A 13,885-nucleotide genomic window follows, 5' to 3' on the forward strand; every position below is an offset into this window, starting at 1 on the left:
TCCATTCTCCCCGCTAGACACCGGTTTCCTGTAGTGCAATTTGTACTTACTAGGAAGCGTTCTCAATTGGACCAAGGGGTTCCGAGGGGTATGGATCTTGTATGCCTGCGTCGAATCAACTCAAATATCATTCCTATGCATTTCATAAAATAATTTTTGTTAGATCTGATTCGGAGGGTATCACTTTTGGTTACCCCTTCATCAACCTTGCCCTTCATCGAGGTAAGACTAGTTCTCCAAACACTCGACTTTTTTTTTACTCCACCGTTGTTTACTTTGCTACTTATCGTATTGATTAGCTAAAACCAAGCCAAGTTCTACTCATTTAATTAACTATACTGAAAGCGATTCCCAAGGTAAAACTCCCAATCTATTTGTTAGTTTAATGAAAAATATTAGTATCACCAGTCCTACACCTCCCTTATTTAATTGCAAGCGGATTTTTTGAACTTTCCATTGATACGGCTAAATTTTTCTCCTTTTGATGAAGAAATCCTATGACCAAATAAGAGCTTGAACATTATGTGTCATAAAGCGAGAATATATTTGCAATTTTAATAAATTTTCATCTAAATACTTTCTTTCATATCAAAAAACTAAATAAATTTCATTGCGTCCCAATAGTATTCTCTAAGTTCAACCTTTTTACAGACAGTTCGAATTGTTTCGATATAAAGATTAGTTTTCATTTTTAAATCTAAAAGCATCAAAAAGATTAATATCAGAAATATTGATCTTAGGAGTAGTGGATTTTGTTTAAGCACAGACGTCAAAGAAATGTTAATTAAAACTGCACGGCATTGTAAGCACAGATCAGAAAATACGTTTTAAATTGAGCTATAAAGGGAAAACCTAGTGCACAGACAAGCGCGAGTAAGCACATGAACTGTCAACATCTTTTCCACAGATAATTTTTTTTACAATTTTCTGCTGAATGGCCTGTCTGCTGAACAATTGTCTGTTTATTTTCAATATGCACAGCATATATGAAAAAGCCTATTTTTCATATATTCATGATATATGAAAAAGCCTATTTTTCATATATTCATGATATCTGAAAAAGCCTATTTAGAGTGTCGTAAAGGTTGCAGCAAAGAAATCATTTAAGTTGATGATCACAACTTGTCTTGTATAAAAGGAAGTGCAATAATGTCTTTCTCCGTGAGCTCTCTTAAAACAGTCCCTTCATCTGAGTTCAAATATCGCTCTTTCTTCTCAACTGCATCTATCAACTCCATTTCGAACAATTCCATCAGAATATCACAGCAATCTGAGTTGCAGGGATTCAAATGAAATCCTTTGATAGCAAATGCTGCTGCTTCATAACCAAAAAATCGAGCGGGCAGACCAGTTGATTGAACTAAACACTTGCGTGCAGCAACCGCACAAACTTCAGATATTTCGATGCGTTTCCTGGCCCGAACAGATGTCTCCATGCTCGATATAACTTTATATTCTTCCAAGAAACCGAAAACATTTGTTTTTAATTCGAGGATTGTTGACTCGACAGCTGATATTTTCCTGTCTATCTCGTTCAGTTCATCAGAAATCTAAATATAGAAGAGGGAGCTAGGTGAAGAAACCGAGAAAAAAAAAACAGTTTCAGGACAAGACACTTTGACCACCATTTTTCCCTAATCGTTATTCATCTACATAAACATACCATTCTTCATGCTAAAACTGATGAATTTTTAATCAACGACTTATCTTCAGAAAACATTACAATTCAAAGTCATGTGAAACGCCTTGACTGCATTCAATTTTGAAATAATCGCGTCAGCTAGAGTTAATTTTTTAGTATACTCTTGCCTATTGCTTTTTAATTGAAGAGTTACACACTGAACAAAGCAGAGCTTCGCTCCAACTGCGACACATCATAACCAGAGCATGGCAAGCTGGACGATAGAATTTGGGGCAAATAAAACAAAACTAGATCGAGCGAAACTTTCTGACGTTCAAATCGAAATGGGGATAAAATGCCAAAAACGGCAAATGGCATAAATTGGCATAAAAACAAAAATTAGGGAGCGGTTATCAACTGAGCCATTCTGGCTTAGATGTGCGTTTTGTCGAAAAAGTAAATTGCGCGTTTTGTCGCAGATGAGCAAAGACAAATTGAGGCACGTTTTAGAAAAAAACTTCTTCTATATTTTTAAAAACGCACGTACCTGCCGATGAGTTAGGTTGTAAGATCCAATCAAGTCCATTTTTCTCATCAGATTTATGTGACTGGTCGTCCTGATGTTTTGCTCCAGGAAATGCGGCGCACTCAAATCCAGACTCTCCTCAGTTGCCAAACGAGAGTCTATTTCACTAAGATCACCAACGAACCTTAGTTTATGTCGCAGCTTCTGCTTTGAATAAGTGCATATATCGACAGGTACTTTATATCCTTTCAATTGTTTCGGGTTCCAGACTAGAGGAAATTTCGAATACAGTACAGAGTAAAACAGAAAATGAATTTGAGAATCCATGTGTATTTCCACTCGGTTGTAAACAAAAATGGATATCGTTGTCAACAAGTCCGACGCATCTTTCCTGCAAGCTACTGCTTCTTTTCGGTCACCAGAATTCAAATGGCGAAGATACTCTCGGAAAAGAACATCGCACGCATCATTGTATATTTCTTCCCATGAAATATATTGCTGGAACACAAGAATTTTTTTAATTGCCTTAAAGATCCATTAGAAGCCTCGATTAAAAGAAATACTTTAAAAACAAACGAGATGAAGTACTCGGGTTGAAACTACTTGGATTGAAGTGCTCGACTCCCCAGACTTTGTCGTTTCGGCTGAGTTAAATACCAGCGTGTTATGTTTCGACCGTTAAAATGTGATTGACAGCGTTGGATATTAGTTGTTTATTCATATGGGGTAGTCCAGAATAAAACAACTTTATCTCATTTCGTCTCAAACAGAATATTTACTCAACTTTTTGGTTTTCCGTGCATGAGTTTTAGAGATATGAGACCAAAAACGTGCAAAATTTTAATTTGATGAAAATTTTTTGATATCCATTCTCTTTTTCTAAGTCATGCGGCTTAAGTCTAGTGAAAACCAAATAAAATGTGTATCCGAAATCATCGCTGAAAAATCTCAAGTTTATACAAACAAGAAACATTGGACGCTTAAGATAAGTATTAAAAACTCATTACGAGGCCAAACTGCACTGGATAGGCGCACAGTTTTGTGTCTGTATGTTCCTGGGTTCCAGAGACAAGTCTTTACCCGCACCGAGCGCTCATGGATCATAATCGATTATATTGTCATAATATGACCAGTATCTATAAAGTTACAAAATAATCGATTATAATCGATTAAAAATGGATTATAATCCTCATATTTTTATGAGGTTATAATCCATTATAATCAATTAAAATTGATTACAATGGATTTTTTTGAGGTTGTTCATGAAAATTACAAATTTTCCAAAGCTATCTCGTTTCCTGTTAAGTGCAGTTGCTACTTATTACGTTCATAAAAAGCTTTATTTCATATTAAAACTTATGTTTTTTGGTCTCTACTTTTTCAATTCATCTCAGCTTAATACTTCATTTTGCAGGGGGAGGGAGGGTATGGTCTGAACGGTGTTAGGAGGGTGGAATTATTTAATGATAGAAGTCTCCCCAGTCTACTTTACCCCCTCCCCCCAGTTTACTTTAACCCCCCAGTTTATTCCCCCCGCCCTTACTGCAACTGCTGTTTGCCCCCTCCCCTTTTATGGTTGAACATGGGGATTGTTTATTGCTAGACTTTGGGGTAGGGGGTTTATGATTGACAATACCCCCAGTTCATCCCCTCTCCTTCTCCCCCCTCTCTCTCTCTCTCTTTGGATGGGGGAGGGTAAAAACACTTGAGGGGGTGACCTTGAGACATGGCATTCAGTATAAAACATCGCATACATTTTGCAAATTTCCTGCAAAATTTTCAAAACTTCTGCAAAATAAATCTAATTTAGTTCTGAAAATAAAACGTATCATTATCAATTACTATGGAATGTTATAGATTTTTATTTCAAAAACTATCGAATATAATTATTTATCTTGGCAAAAATAAGCGATTTTAGTTCCAAAAATAATGGATTATAACGGATTTTTTTTTCTTACATAATCGATTATAATGGCAATCTAATCAAATTCGTGTTCTAAAATTTACATCTGTAATGAATTATAATGGATTGCTTCTGTCTCGGGAACCCATTATAATCTATTAGAATCCATGGGCGCTCGATGCGGGATTTTGTCGGAACAATCAAAGAAAATGAATGAACAAAAAAGAACAAAGGGAGCGTCCTTGATACGGAAAATGCTTACATTTCCCAAAAAGCACAGTTTGACTTCGTAATGCTAACTGAATTTTACTTACAGAAACATACGACTTGAAAAAAAGACCGAAACGGCCTAACTTTTTCAGCAAATTTTGAAGAACAGATGGAAATTATCGAAAACAGGTTCGCATAATGAAACAGTTGCACCAAAAAACAAATTAATTAACTCGAGTACCTTTTTCACAAGAAAAGATATTCGCCAGCCAGTCAATTATTCAAACTCATTGAGTTAACAAAACCACTTTTTGCCATTAGCATCATCATTTACACAGATTAAGTTAAAACGATGCACATATGATAGCGAAAGAAACTTTCCTTGAAATAAAAACAAATGCACACATAAATAGAAGACAAACCAGACTGCTCGTACGCCAGGGCATAAACCTGGAAGTTCCGGTTGCACTTTAAGACCAAATTTAAAAAAAATTGCAAGAAAAATTTTTCTATTATTTCGTCAAACTTTCAATCTACAAACTTTAGAATTGGTCTTAAATTGCAGTCGGAACATTCAGAGCTTCGCCCTGACATACGAGCAGTCTTGTCATGATATAGAAGCTCTCTCAAGTATATAGCTAACTTGCGTAAAGATATTCATTCTGTGACACTGAATATCATACAGAATGAGTAGTCTATCTGAATTTGATGTTTTTTGAATGTTGATCTCGGGCAATATATTCAATCTTTTCTACACTTCCTATCATTATCTTTTTTATTAACTGATTTTTATACTTCAACCCAATCGAAAATGTTTTTTTTTGTAGAGAATCGAGCACTGATGAGAACGCAACTTTTTGTTAAGCGTTTACTTTTTCCGAAAAATCCAAATCTGATTCTTCTACGGTTTCGAAGAACTCAGAAGAAAAACTGCTGGACTGAAACATTTTGATAAAACTTTGCAATAATTCTGGTTAAATACTTTGCCATGCACGCCACTGTTTTAACTACTTAAAATTAAAGTATCCCTTTAGGGGTACAACTCAAGTAAATCTCTTTTAAAAGCTATTTAACTAAACTGGCATAGATAATTTTACCCGTACCTGTTCTTGTATGTATACGCCGCCGATAAGATCCTTGAGAAGAACGGCCGCCCATTCCATTAGACCTTTGCGTGTATACGGCACTGAGTAAGACTCTGTAGGCGATGATGCAACTGATTGAAGATTCGTGGACGACAAAGATTTGATGACTTTTTTATCAATCTGTTCTTTTAAGTCTTTGAAGAACTGACTTATATTGATCTCAAAGCTTTTAGGACACTGAAGCTTTATTATTTCAGTTTTTTTCGGCAATAATCCACTGAAAATTCCCAAGGCCAGTAAGTCAAATTTGATATTCCCAGTAACAAAAATGAAAACTGAAATATTCTGCTGTTTGTACCATTCCTGTGCGGCCTTTGAACACGCTTTTGCTATGTTTGAGAAAACAAAAACGGTCTGGTCTTCGTCAAAAGTGTACTTTTTTGCTTCGATTGCTGACATCCAAATTGAATCGTAGTCATTCCTTTCGGCCTCTTGCAAACAATCCATTTCTGGAATGACGCCAATAACCACTGCAGTCTGTAACTTTTTGCAGAAAATTTTCAACACTGATGTGATGTATCTGGCGAGGTATTCACTTCGTAATACATGAAAGCTTCTCTTTTTTCTTAAAACGATGGGAGGCTTGCTGTTCAATGTGGTAAGCAGAAAGCTTTTGTAGCTTTTTATTTGAAAAATGATTGAATAGCTCGCGAACTTTAAACATGTTTAACAAACTCCTTTAAGCAGAATCATATTTCGCAGCAGCAGGGGAAAAAGTTTTCGATTTGGGAAATCATTCAATTTTGAAACAGCAAAAAAATCCACATTTAAGGTTGTAGATGCCAAAAAAGTTACTTAGTTCTAGAGATAGCGCTTGACTGTCTGTGTGTGTATGTGTGAGTGAGGCATTGGGTTTAAAGTATTTTTTGTTTTTCTTAATACAATGATTTTAGACACGTTAATAGACAATCGAAATAATGAAGGTGTAGGTCGGTTAGAGGTTAATTTATTGAGAGGAACAGCAAGATACTTTCAGTGAAGCGGTCGTAACAACAAAACTATTTTTGCCCACCATTCAAAACAGGCAACGTTTATCATATGTTACCAAAATGAAAAGTCGAACTTGAAAATTCTTGTCAATGAAAAGTCGAACTTGAGGTAACATTTTCGGCTGCAACTTTTTGTTGAGTTTTTTGGGTCACCTTAAAGATAAGTCGGATTTCGACAGTCATCCTAAAGTAATGAGCTCAGCTTTATTGTGAAAGTTTTGAGCCTTGAGCCCCTGTCAGAACCAATTTTGAAAAAAGTTTCTAAACTTTTTTTTTTAATGTTCTGTGTTTTAGGTTACTGCTTTCCCCAAAAAAGTTATAAAATTTTAGTTTTTGTTTCAAGAAAAACTAAAAAATTCAACTTTCTGAAATTTAACACTTTAACATTAACAAGAAGCAAAGAAAGCCTCACAGAGTTCGGGTTGCACCCAAAATCTCTTCTTCTTGAAGTGGAGAATCAAAAAATGTAGTGCCTGCGACAACAATGGCCAAGTAGGTTGTGGCACGTGTCACTGCCACTCGAAATTTTCTTCCGAACTCTTCACTTGATAGGTCCACCATTTTTTCCAGCAGTACAACAACAGTTCCGAACTCGCTTCCACAAACTGAGTCGGTTGACTCCAACTGAATAATTGGTAACTTTTCATCGTTATCGTCAAGAACTATTTCATAAGTAAAAGAACGCAAAGCATTTTTTTCTTTTCGTAAAAGAGATATGATTGCCATTTGACTTTTTGGAGATAAAAAATTGATAATAACAAGAATGCTGGAAATAGTTTTCGAAAATGCAGCGTACTTCATCACTGTCTGGACACTCTTTTCGTAAAACGGTTCCATTGTAGAATCGTGGGTTAGAATTATTTCTGGTACATTCGTCCCGTCAAGATTATGGGATGGCTCCCCGAATATTTCACGGAAATCCATAGAACTGTTGGTACTTTTGACACAGTTACGGGAAAAACACTGGAGTTGTTTTGTGGACCTCAATGTATGTGAGAGGATGAACTCAGTGAAAGCAATTTTGTGAAGGCCCAAAGCCGTAAAAACTGGCTCTTCTGAAGAAAAAATGCAAAAACTAACACCTTTAATGTGAAGAAATAAGAGCAGGTTTTGCATCTTGGGGTAGTTTAGAGGATCTTCGTCTATAAAAACAATGCCTTTCCCTATATCGTCAATTTTCTCAAAGAAATCCTCAACCGTCCAAAATTCAATGCCTGATCTATACAACGTTTGCTTCAGCTGTAAAAACAGAATCGCAGCTCCAAAGCAAGACCCATCGAATATAACTACTTTACTATCTGTTCTCCCCGTCTGAATGATGTTGCCATTGATCAATCGGGCCAAATAGATCATCAGCATTGTCTTTCCCGAGCCTTTTGTTCCTCTTACGTTTATTTGTAGAGATTTGTACTTGTTTGAATCATTTGACTGCAGTATAATCCCTTTGAAAACTCTGCAAATTACCTCCAACTGTTCTTTTGTCCAAAGTATTACAGTTGTTTTCTTGTTTTTCGACTGGTTGTATATTGTTTTTTCTGCTTCTATGAGAGATTTTTTGCATGGATCGTTTTCTGGTAAATTTTCAATTTGTTTTTCAAGCCAAGGCTCTAGTTCGCTTGTGTTTACTCGAATAGACTGAATGTCATTCAGAAATTTTTGATGAATTTCTGTGCTGGCTCCTTTCTTGGAATTCAAAGCAACAAGGCGGGCAACTAATGTGTCAAATTTTTCGGTTTGCCTCATATCGCGAATGTCTTTCAGTGTTTCTTTCCAATGTTGAGCGAATTTTTTGAAATGTGATTGATCAAAAACAAAAACCCGATCACTCAGGTATTTTTGAATTGATTCTTTTTTACCAGGAGGGTAGCAAAGGACTGCGTGGATCGGAACTTCATTAATCACGCTATCCAGTGACTCTTTGGAGTTAATATTGTAACACAGTAAGAAGCGCACAAAGTCCGTGTTTTTTTATGTGCGATTGAAGTTTTCGAAAATTTAATTTTTTTTCGTTTTTTACGTTAAACACGAAAATTCCTTTTCTTGGATGTGCAATTAACATGTCAATTTCAACGCTACCAGGTCCCTTCTGTCTAAAGATGTGGCTTCCGTCTACATTCGGAAAAATGATGATTCCCGAATCATCCGTTGAAACTTCATTGACAAACAGCTTGTACAATTTGCTCTCGCCTATATCCCCTCTTTCAAGATTTCTGTAATGTATCTGCAACTTTTTACCCAGCTGCTTGTTTGGAATTATTATTTGAGGGATTCTCACACAGGGTGTGGACGTTGTCTGCCCGCTCTTCTTCCAGTCTGGGTACTGGTGTTCCATAAACTTTTTCAAAGCATCATCGTCGTTGAACAATTTTACAGCATCTCCAGGCCAATGGATTTCTAGATTGTCGAGCTCTTGCGTCAGTTCGGACAGATTTTTTAAAAACTCTTCCCTGTCAGAAATTTCGTTAATCATTGGCGTAGACTCTTTTTTGCTGTTTTCATTTGCAATCACTCCAGTCGCGTTATCACAGATTGTGACAAAAGTAGACTGCTGATCAACGTTGAACTCGATTTTTAATTCTTGTTCAAATTTCGAGAAAGTGTTGTTGGAAGCTAGCACTTGAATTCAATTCGGGGTTTGAAATTTGATCACATTGCGGCAAGTTTTCTTCTTTTTCTACTTCTTTTAGAGCAATTGGCTTTGTTTGCTTGAATTCTTTTGGTTTGTGATTGCAAAAATCCATCCAGAACCTCAAAAACTGGCCTCTAAAATTATTTAAAAAATTTCTATTGCAAAAAGTTTCGTTTTTGATATGTAGCATACAGATCTAACAATGGAGGCAAGAATTTTGCATTTTTTCGTTGTACCACCGCGTATGATTTTACAGCTAACTCAAAATTAGTCCTTATTTTAGTCTACTGTACTTGTTAACGCTTTCGAAATAGCCTATCTACGATTTAAGAGCGTCTAGCTAAATCGTAGCTAAGATGTAATACGATGATTGTATGGTGGCATATTGCCGATTTCTATCTTCGCTACGAAAGTACTCAATTAATTTGAGTGAATGTTTCTGTATAAACCGGCACCGAGCGCCCATGGATTCTAATCGATCTTAATGGATTCTTGAGACAAAAATAATCGATTATAACCCATTACAGATGTAAAATTCAGACCACGAAATCGATTATATTGCTATTATAATCGATTCTTTTTGAAAAAAAAATCATCCATTATAATTCATTATAATCGATTATAATCCAATGTTTTTGTCACTGAAATCGATTATTTTTGCCAAGATAAACCATTAAAATCAATTGTTTTTGAAACAAAAATCTATTATAATCCATTATAACCGATTATACTTCATTTTATTTTTAGAACTAAATTCAATTATTCTTGTAAAGTTTTGCAATTGCGAGAAATTTGCGAAATGAAGGCCATGTCTTTTAATAAATTCCATGTCTCAACGAAGTCATTTCCTCACCCCTCATGTTTTTTACCCCCCCCCCCTCCCCAGCTAAAGGAGAAGGGTATATGGGGGGGGGGGTAAGCTGGGAGGGGGTTAAGCTGGGGGGTATAAACCGGGGGGTAAATAAACGTCATCACCTTGCCCCCTCATGCTTTCTTACCCCCACCCCCCCCCCCCAACTGAAGTGGTAGGGTAAAATGGGGGTAAACTGGAGGTGGGGTGTAAGCTGGAGGGCATACACTGGAGGGATGGGTAAATAAACCGAGGGGGGGGGATAAACTGGTAAACTGGGGGTGGGGGTCAAATGGTGAGAGGGGGGTTAACTGGGGGGAGTGGGGGTCGGGGGGTTCTGGGGGTTGTGTTAAAAAATGAACAGTAAAATGAAGTGTTAAACTGCGATGAATTAGAAAAACAGAGAAAAAAATATATAATTAAACTTTATTCTGAAATGTAACATTTCATGAAACGTAATACGTAGCAACTGCAATAAACATGAAATGAGATAATTTTGAAACCCTCGAATGATATTTTGATTGAGATTATTTTATGAAAAAACCCCTCGAAAAAATTCATTATCATCGATTATAATCGATTATAATGGATTTATTTGGCATAAAAAAAATTAGGATCATAATACATTTTTAATGGATTAAAATCGATCATAATGGAATATATTGGAAAAAAAATATATTACGATTATAATCCATTTTTAATGGATTATAATTGATTTTTTTTTTCATTTTATAGATGCCAACCATATTATGACATAATAATTGATTATGATCCATGGGCGCTCTGTGCGGGAAAGCCCAACCATTATCATTTTCTCTACGCCGAAATTCCTATTATAAACTCTGATCTCAATTAGTTTAATCAAACCACTAGAATAAACAAGAGAGCTCCTATCAAGACATTGCCCTGAATGTTCCGTTGCCCATTAATTGATCTCGAATTGTTTTTGGCTGACAAATTGATGCAATATTGACAAACAACAATTGTTAAGCTGATAATATCAAAGTGTCAAAAAATTTGAGTCATTTATGGAATTAATAAGACCAATTACCTTGCCGTAATTGAATTTGGAATGATTATGAGTGCGGATAGTTTTCCACGCAAAAATAATTCGAGCATTGAAGCAAACTATTCAAGTATTGTTCGAGCAGCAACCATCAAATCGAAGTTCGAAGCCCATATAGATTAAAGCCCATATGCAGTCTACTTTTTATAAAACCGGTCTGAATAAAAAAAAACCGAGCATATTCATCACTTTTGTTGAAAGGCGGAACATATATTTCCCTCTAATTTGTGATGCACAATAGAACAAAACCATGCTGTTAAAACGTCTCAAAGGCTACGACTTAGTTTGCTGTTTTAATTTGTAATGACAGTCACTGGTGCTTTGCAAGTAGCACAGAAAACTCCGACCGCATTATTACAAAAAAAATAATTCTTTCTCTTTAAAAAGGTATCCAATTAAATTTAAGGCTAAACAAGACTGCTCGTATCAGGGCAAAGCCCTGAAAGTTCCGACTACCTTTTAAAGTCTATGGAGCATTAATAAGATGAAAATTTTCAATATAAAAAACATTAAAAAAAATTTTTAAAAAAATTGAGATTTTATGTAAAAACATCCCCCCACACGTCATATTAATAATAAAGTGATAGATTTTGCGCCTATTAACAAATCAATTATGGCATATAAGCTTCCTTGAACCAATTTGGAACGATTTCTAAGACGGATGAAATATCGCTTACGCGTTAATAGCGTGAATTTTATCGCGCGTTAATTGTCCCAAATTGGCCAAAATGGCAATCTTTAAACTCCCATAACTTTACGAAAAATGATCACAGGTAAAATATCTTTTCAAATTCAAGCTCAGGAAAACAATAGCTTTCGAATGATAGAAAAAAAATTCCGTCAAAAACGGCTAGTTAAAAAGTCAAAATTTGTCTGAAGAAAAAAAAAACCCACCCCGAGCACAAATATTCCGTTACTTTCGTATCGAAAGACGGAACAATGAGTTATATTAATTTAGGGTCTTCTTAACAATCTCCTCCCTATGGTACGTAAAAAATGTGAACATTTTAAGAAAGAAAAAACGTCTCCGAAACAGTTATTAAGCATGCCACAAACTCAGATTGTTTTATTAAGACCACTGTTTAATCTTGTTTTTTTTTGACAGGTTAAACTATGGGATCTACTTAAGAATCTTCACCCCTATAAATAAATAAAGTAAATTAGTACTGAGTTTTCTATTGAGAATTCTATTTTGCTGCATTCTGATTGGGCGAAAAATCAACCATTTTGATCTACTTAACAATCTCCCCCTTTCTTGAAAGGATGAAGATTGTTAACTAGATCCTTAATTTACTCCAAAAACTTCAAAGATATAAAGCTTTGAAAATTTGATATCCATTATTTTTTTCTTGATAAATTTTACTTACATTTGATGAATTTCAACTTCAGAAAAAATTAAAGCAAGTTTTCAGAAATAACGAAAGATAAATCACGAAAAGTGTAGAAAATGAAACAATTTAGAAGAGTGTCTGCATTCACTTGAAATTTTTTGTTCATAGAAAGACAAAAATAGAGTTAAAATGTAAAACAAAATAGTAATTTTTGATTAAGCACTGTAATAAAAAACAAAGTACTCTAACGAGTTATATGAGTACCGAATGAAAAGAATTTAACACCTTATTCTGCGGTGGATCAAGTTTTGGGATGAATTGAAACGCAAGTAGGCCAATTTTTAAAGCGTAGTGAAAATTGTTTTTGAGTTTAATTCAAACTTCTACATGATCATATAAACAAAATGAACGCTGGTTCAAATTTAGGTCTGAAAACGGTTTATATAAAGTGTTATAGAAAGTTGAATGAACAAGAGCACAAAAAAAGTACATATCAAGAAAAGTTCAACAAAAAAGCACAAGATAAGACAAGACAAGTTAAGCAGGTTCAAATTACTTAAGTTAAATCAATGTTAGCTACTTATGTACTATCGCATAGTTTTGTGCGCAGTTTTTTCATGATTTTTGGCTCAACACTTTTTCATTCGCGAAGTATTTTTTGTCCGCGAAAAAATTCAAAAGACTTATCAACTTCTCTGCACAAGAAAAAAAATATATTTTACTCTCAAACAAAAAAATTGTTTTTCCTCCACAAGTTTTTGGTTAGTAATTACACTTTTGAGAAGCTAGTGAACCATTTTAGAATCGCTAAAACATAAAAATGGTTATGCTGGTTTGATTGAGACTTGAACCAAATTTTTCAGGCAGAAAGATAACGAGATTACTAAACTCATCGGTTCTGATAATTGCTCTCCAAAAAAATTAAATCATAAACATCTCATCTTTTTGATGTGGAGCGAGTAAAAATTTTTGAGAACATCGAAAATCGGTATTTGTTTGGAAAAAGGTTCATAATTCTGTGCGTTTGCGCTTTCTTTTTTTGTTTTGCGAGATCTAACTCAAGTTAAATGTGTGGATAAAAAACCGTAAAATCAAATTTATTTCCTTTTTTTACTCTTACTTTAACTTAGATCTCAAGACGTCAGCGGATATGGGGGGGGGGGGGGGAGGGGAGGGCGGACGCCTCCTTTCAGGGACTCTACCCCCTGCCGACCCAAAGGGTCCCCATTTCTACTATTTTGAGATATCCACTTTTGGCTGACTGACCCTAAAATTTTCCAAGAAGTGCCCAAAAAGTGCCCCGCCTTTTTTGGCCTGTTTTTTTGTGCTTTAGGAGAGCTCGAAAAATCAATTTGGTGGACTTAAAAAAAGATCGACAAAATTTTCGAAAATTTTTCGAAAATCCGCCCCCTTGAGAAAATCCTAGATCCGCCCCTGCCTCAAGACATGAAATTATCACAGTGTTTTGAGCTTGGTATAATTGTTTGGAAAGAATTAGAAAACAACTGTTTAAGATTTTAAGATCCGTTTATTTCTGGAAACTTGCTCGGTTTTGTGAATAGACCAGTCCAACGACAATACTACCAAAATGGAAAGACAAAGAGATTATCACTAC

At 35.3% G+C, this 13,885-nt stretch overlaps 1 protein-coding gene across 2 annotated transcripts; it reads right to left on the bottom strand.

The window, feature by feature from the left end:
- Nucleotides 1-626: 626 nt before the first annotated feature.
- On the bottom strand, nt 627-12,801 carry LOC134851152 (uncharacterized). 2 transcript variants are annotated; one of them, XM_063867111.1, is made up of 5 exons: nt 12,652-12,801; nt 6,807-9,142; nt 5,364-5,970; nt 2,169-2,645; nt 627-1,550 (listed from the first exon to the last, which is right to left on the bottom strand). In XM_063867111.1, exons 2-5 carry the CDS (start codon nt 8,135-8,137, stop codon nt 1,116-1,118), a joined length of 2,850 nt encoding a protein of 949 aa, XP_063723181.1. In that variant the 5' UTR covers nt 8,138-9,142; nt 12,652-12,801; the 3' UTR covers nt 627-1,115. The 2 variants fall into 2 exon arrangements, with proteins under 2 accessions (XP_063723181.1, XP_063723180.1); XM_063867110.1 differs by having other exon boundaries at nt 6,807-9,157; nt 12,307-12,801.
- Between the last annotated feature and the right edge of the window lie 1,084 nt (nt 12,802-13,885).

This window comes from Symsagittifera roscoffensis, chromosome 7 (assembly GCF_963678635.1).
Source record: "Symsagittifera roscoffensis chromosome 7, txSymRosc1.1, whole genome shotgun sequence".
In the NCBI taxonomy this organism is placed as follows: Eukaryota; Metazoa; Xenacoelomorpha; order Acoela; family Convolutidae; genus Symsagittifera; species Symsagittifera roscoffensis.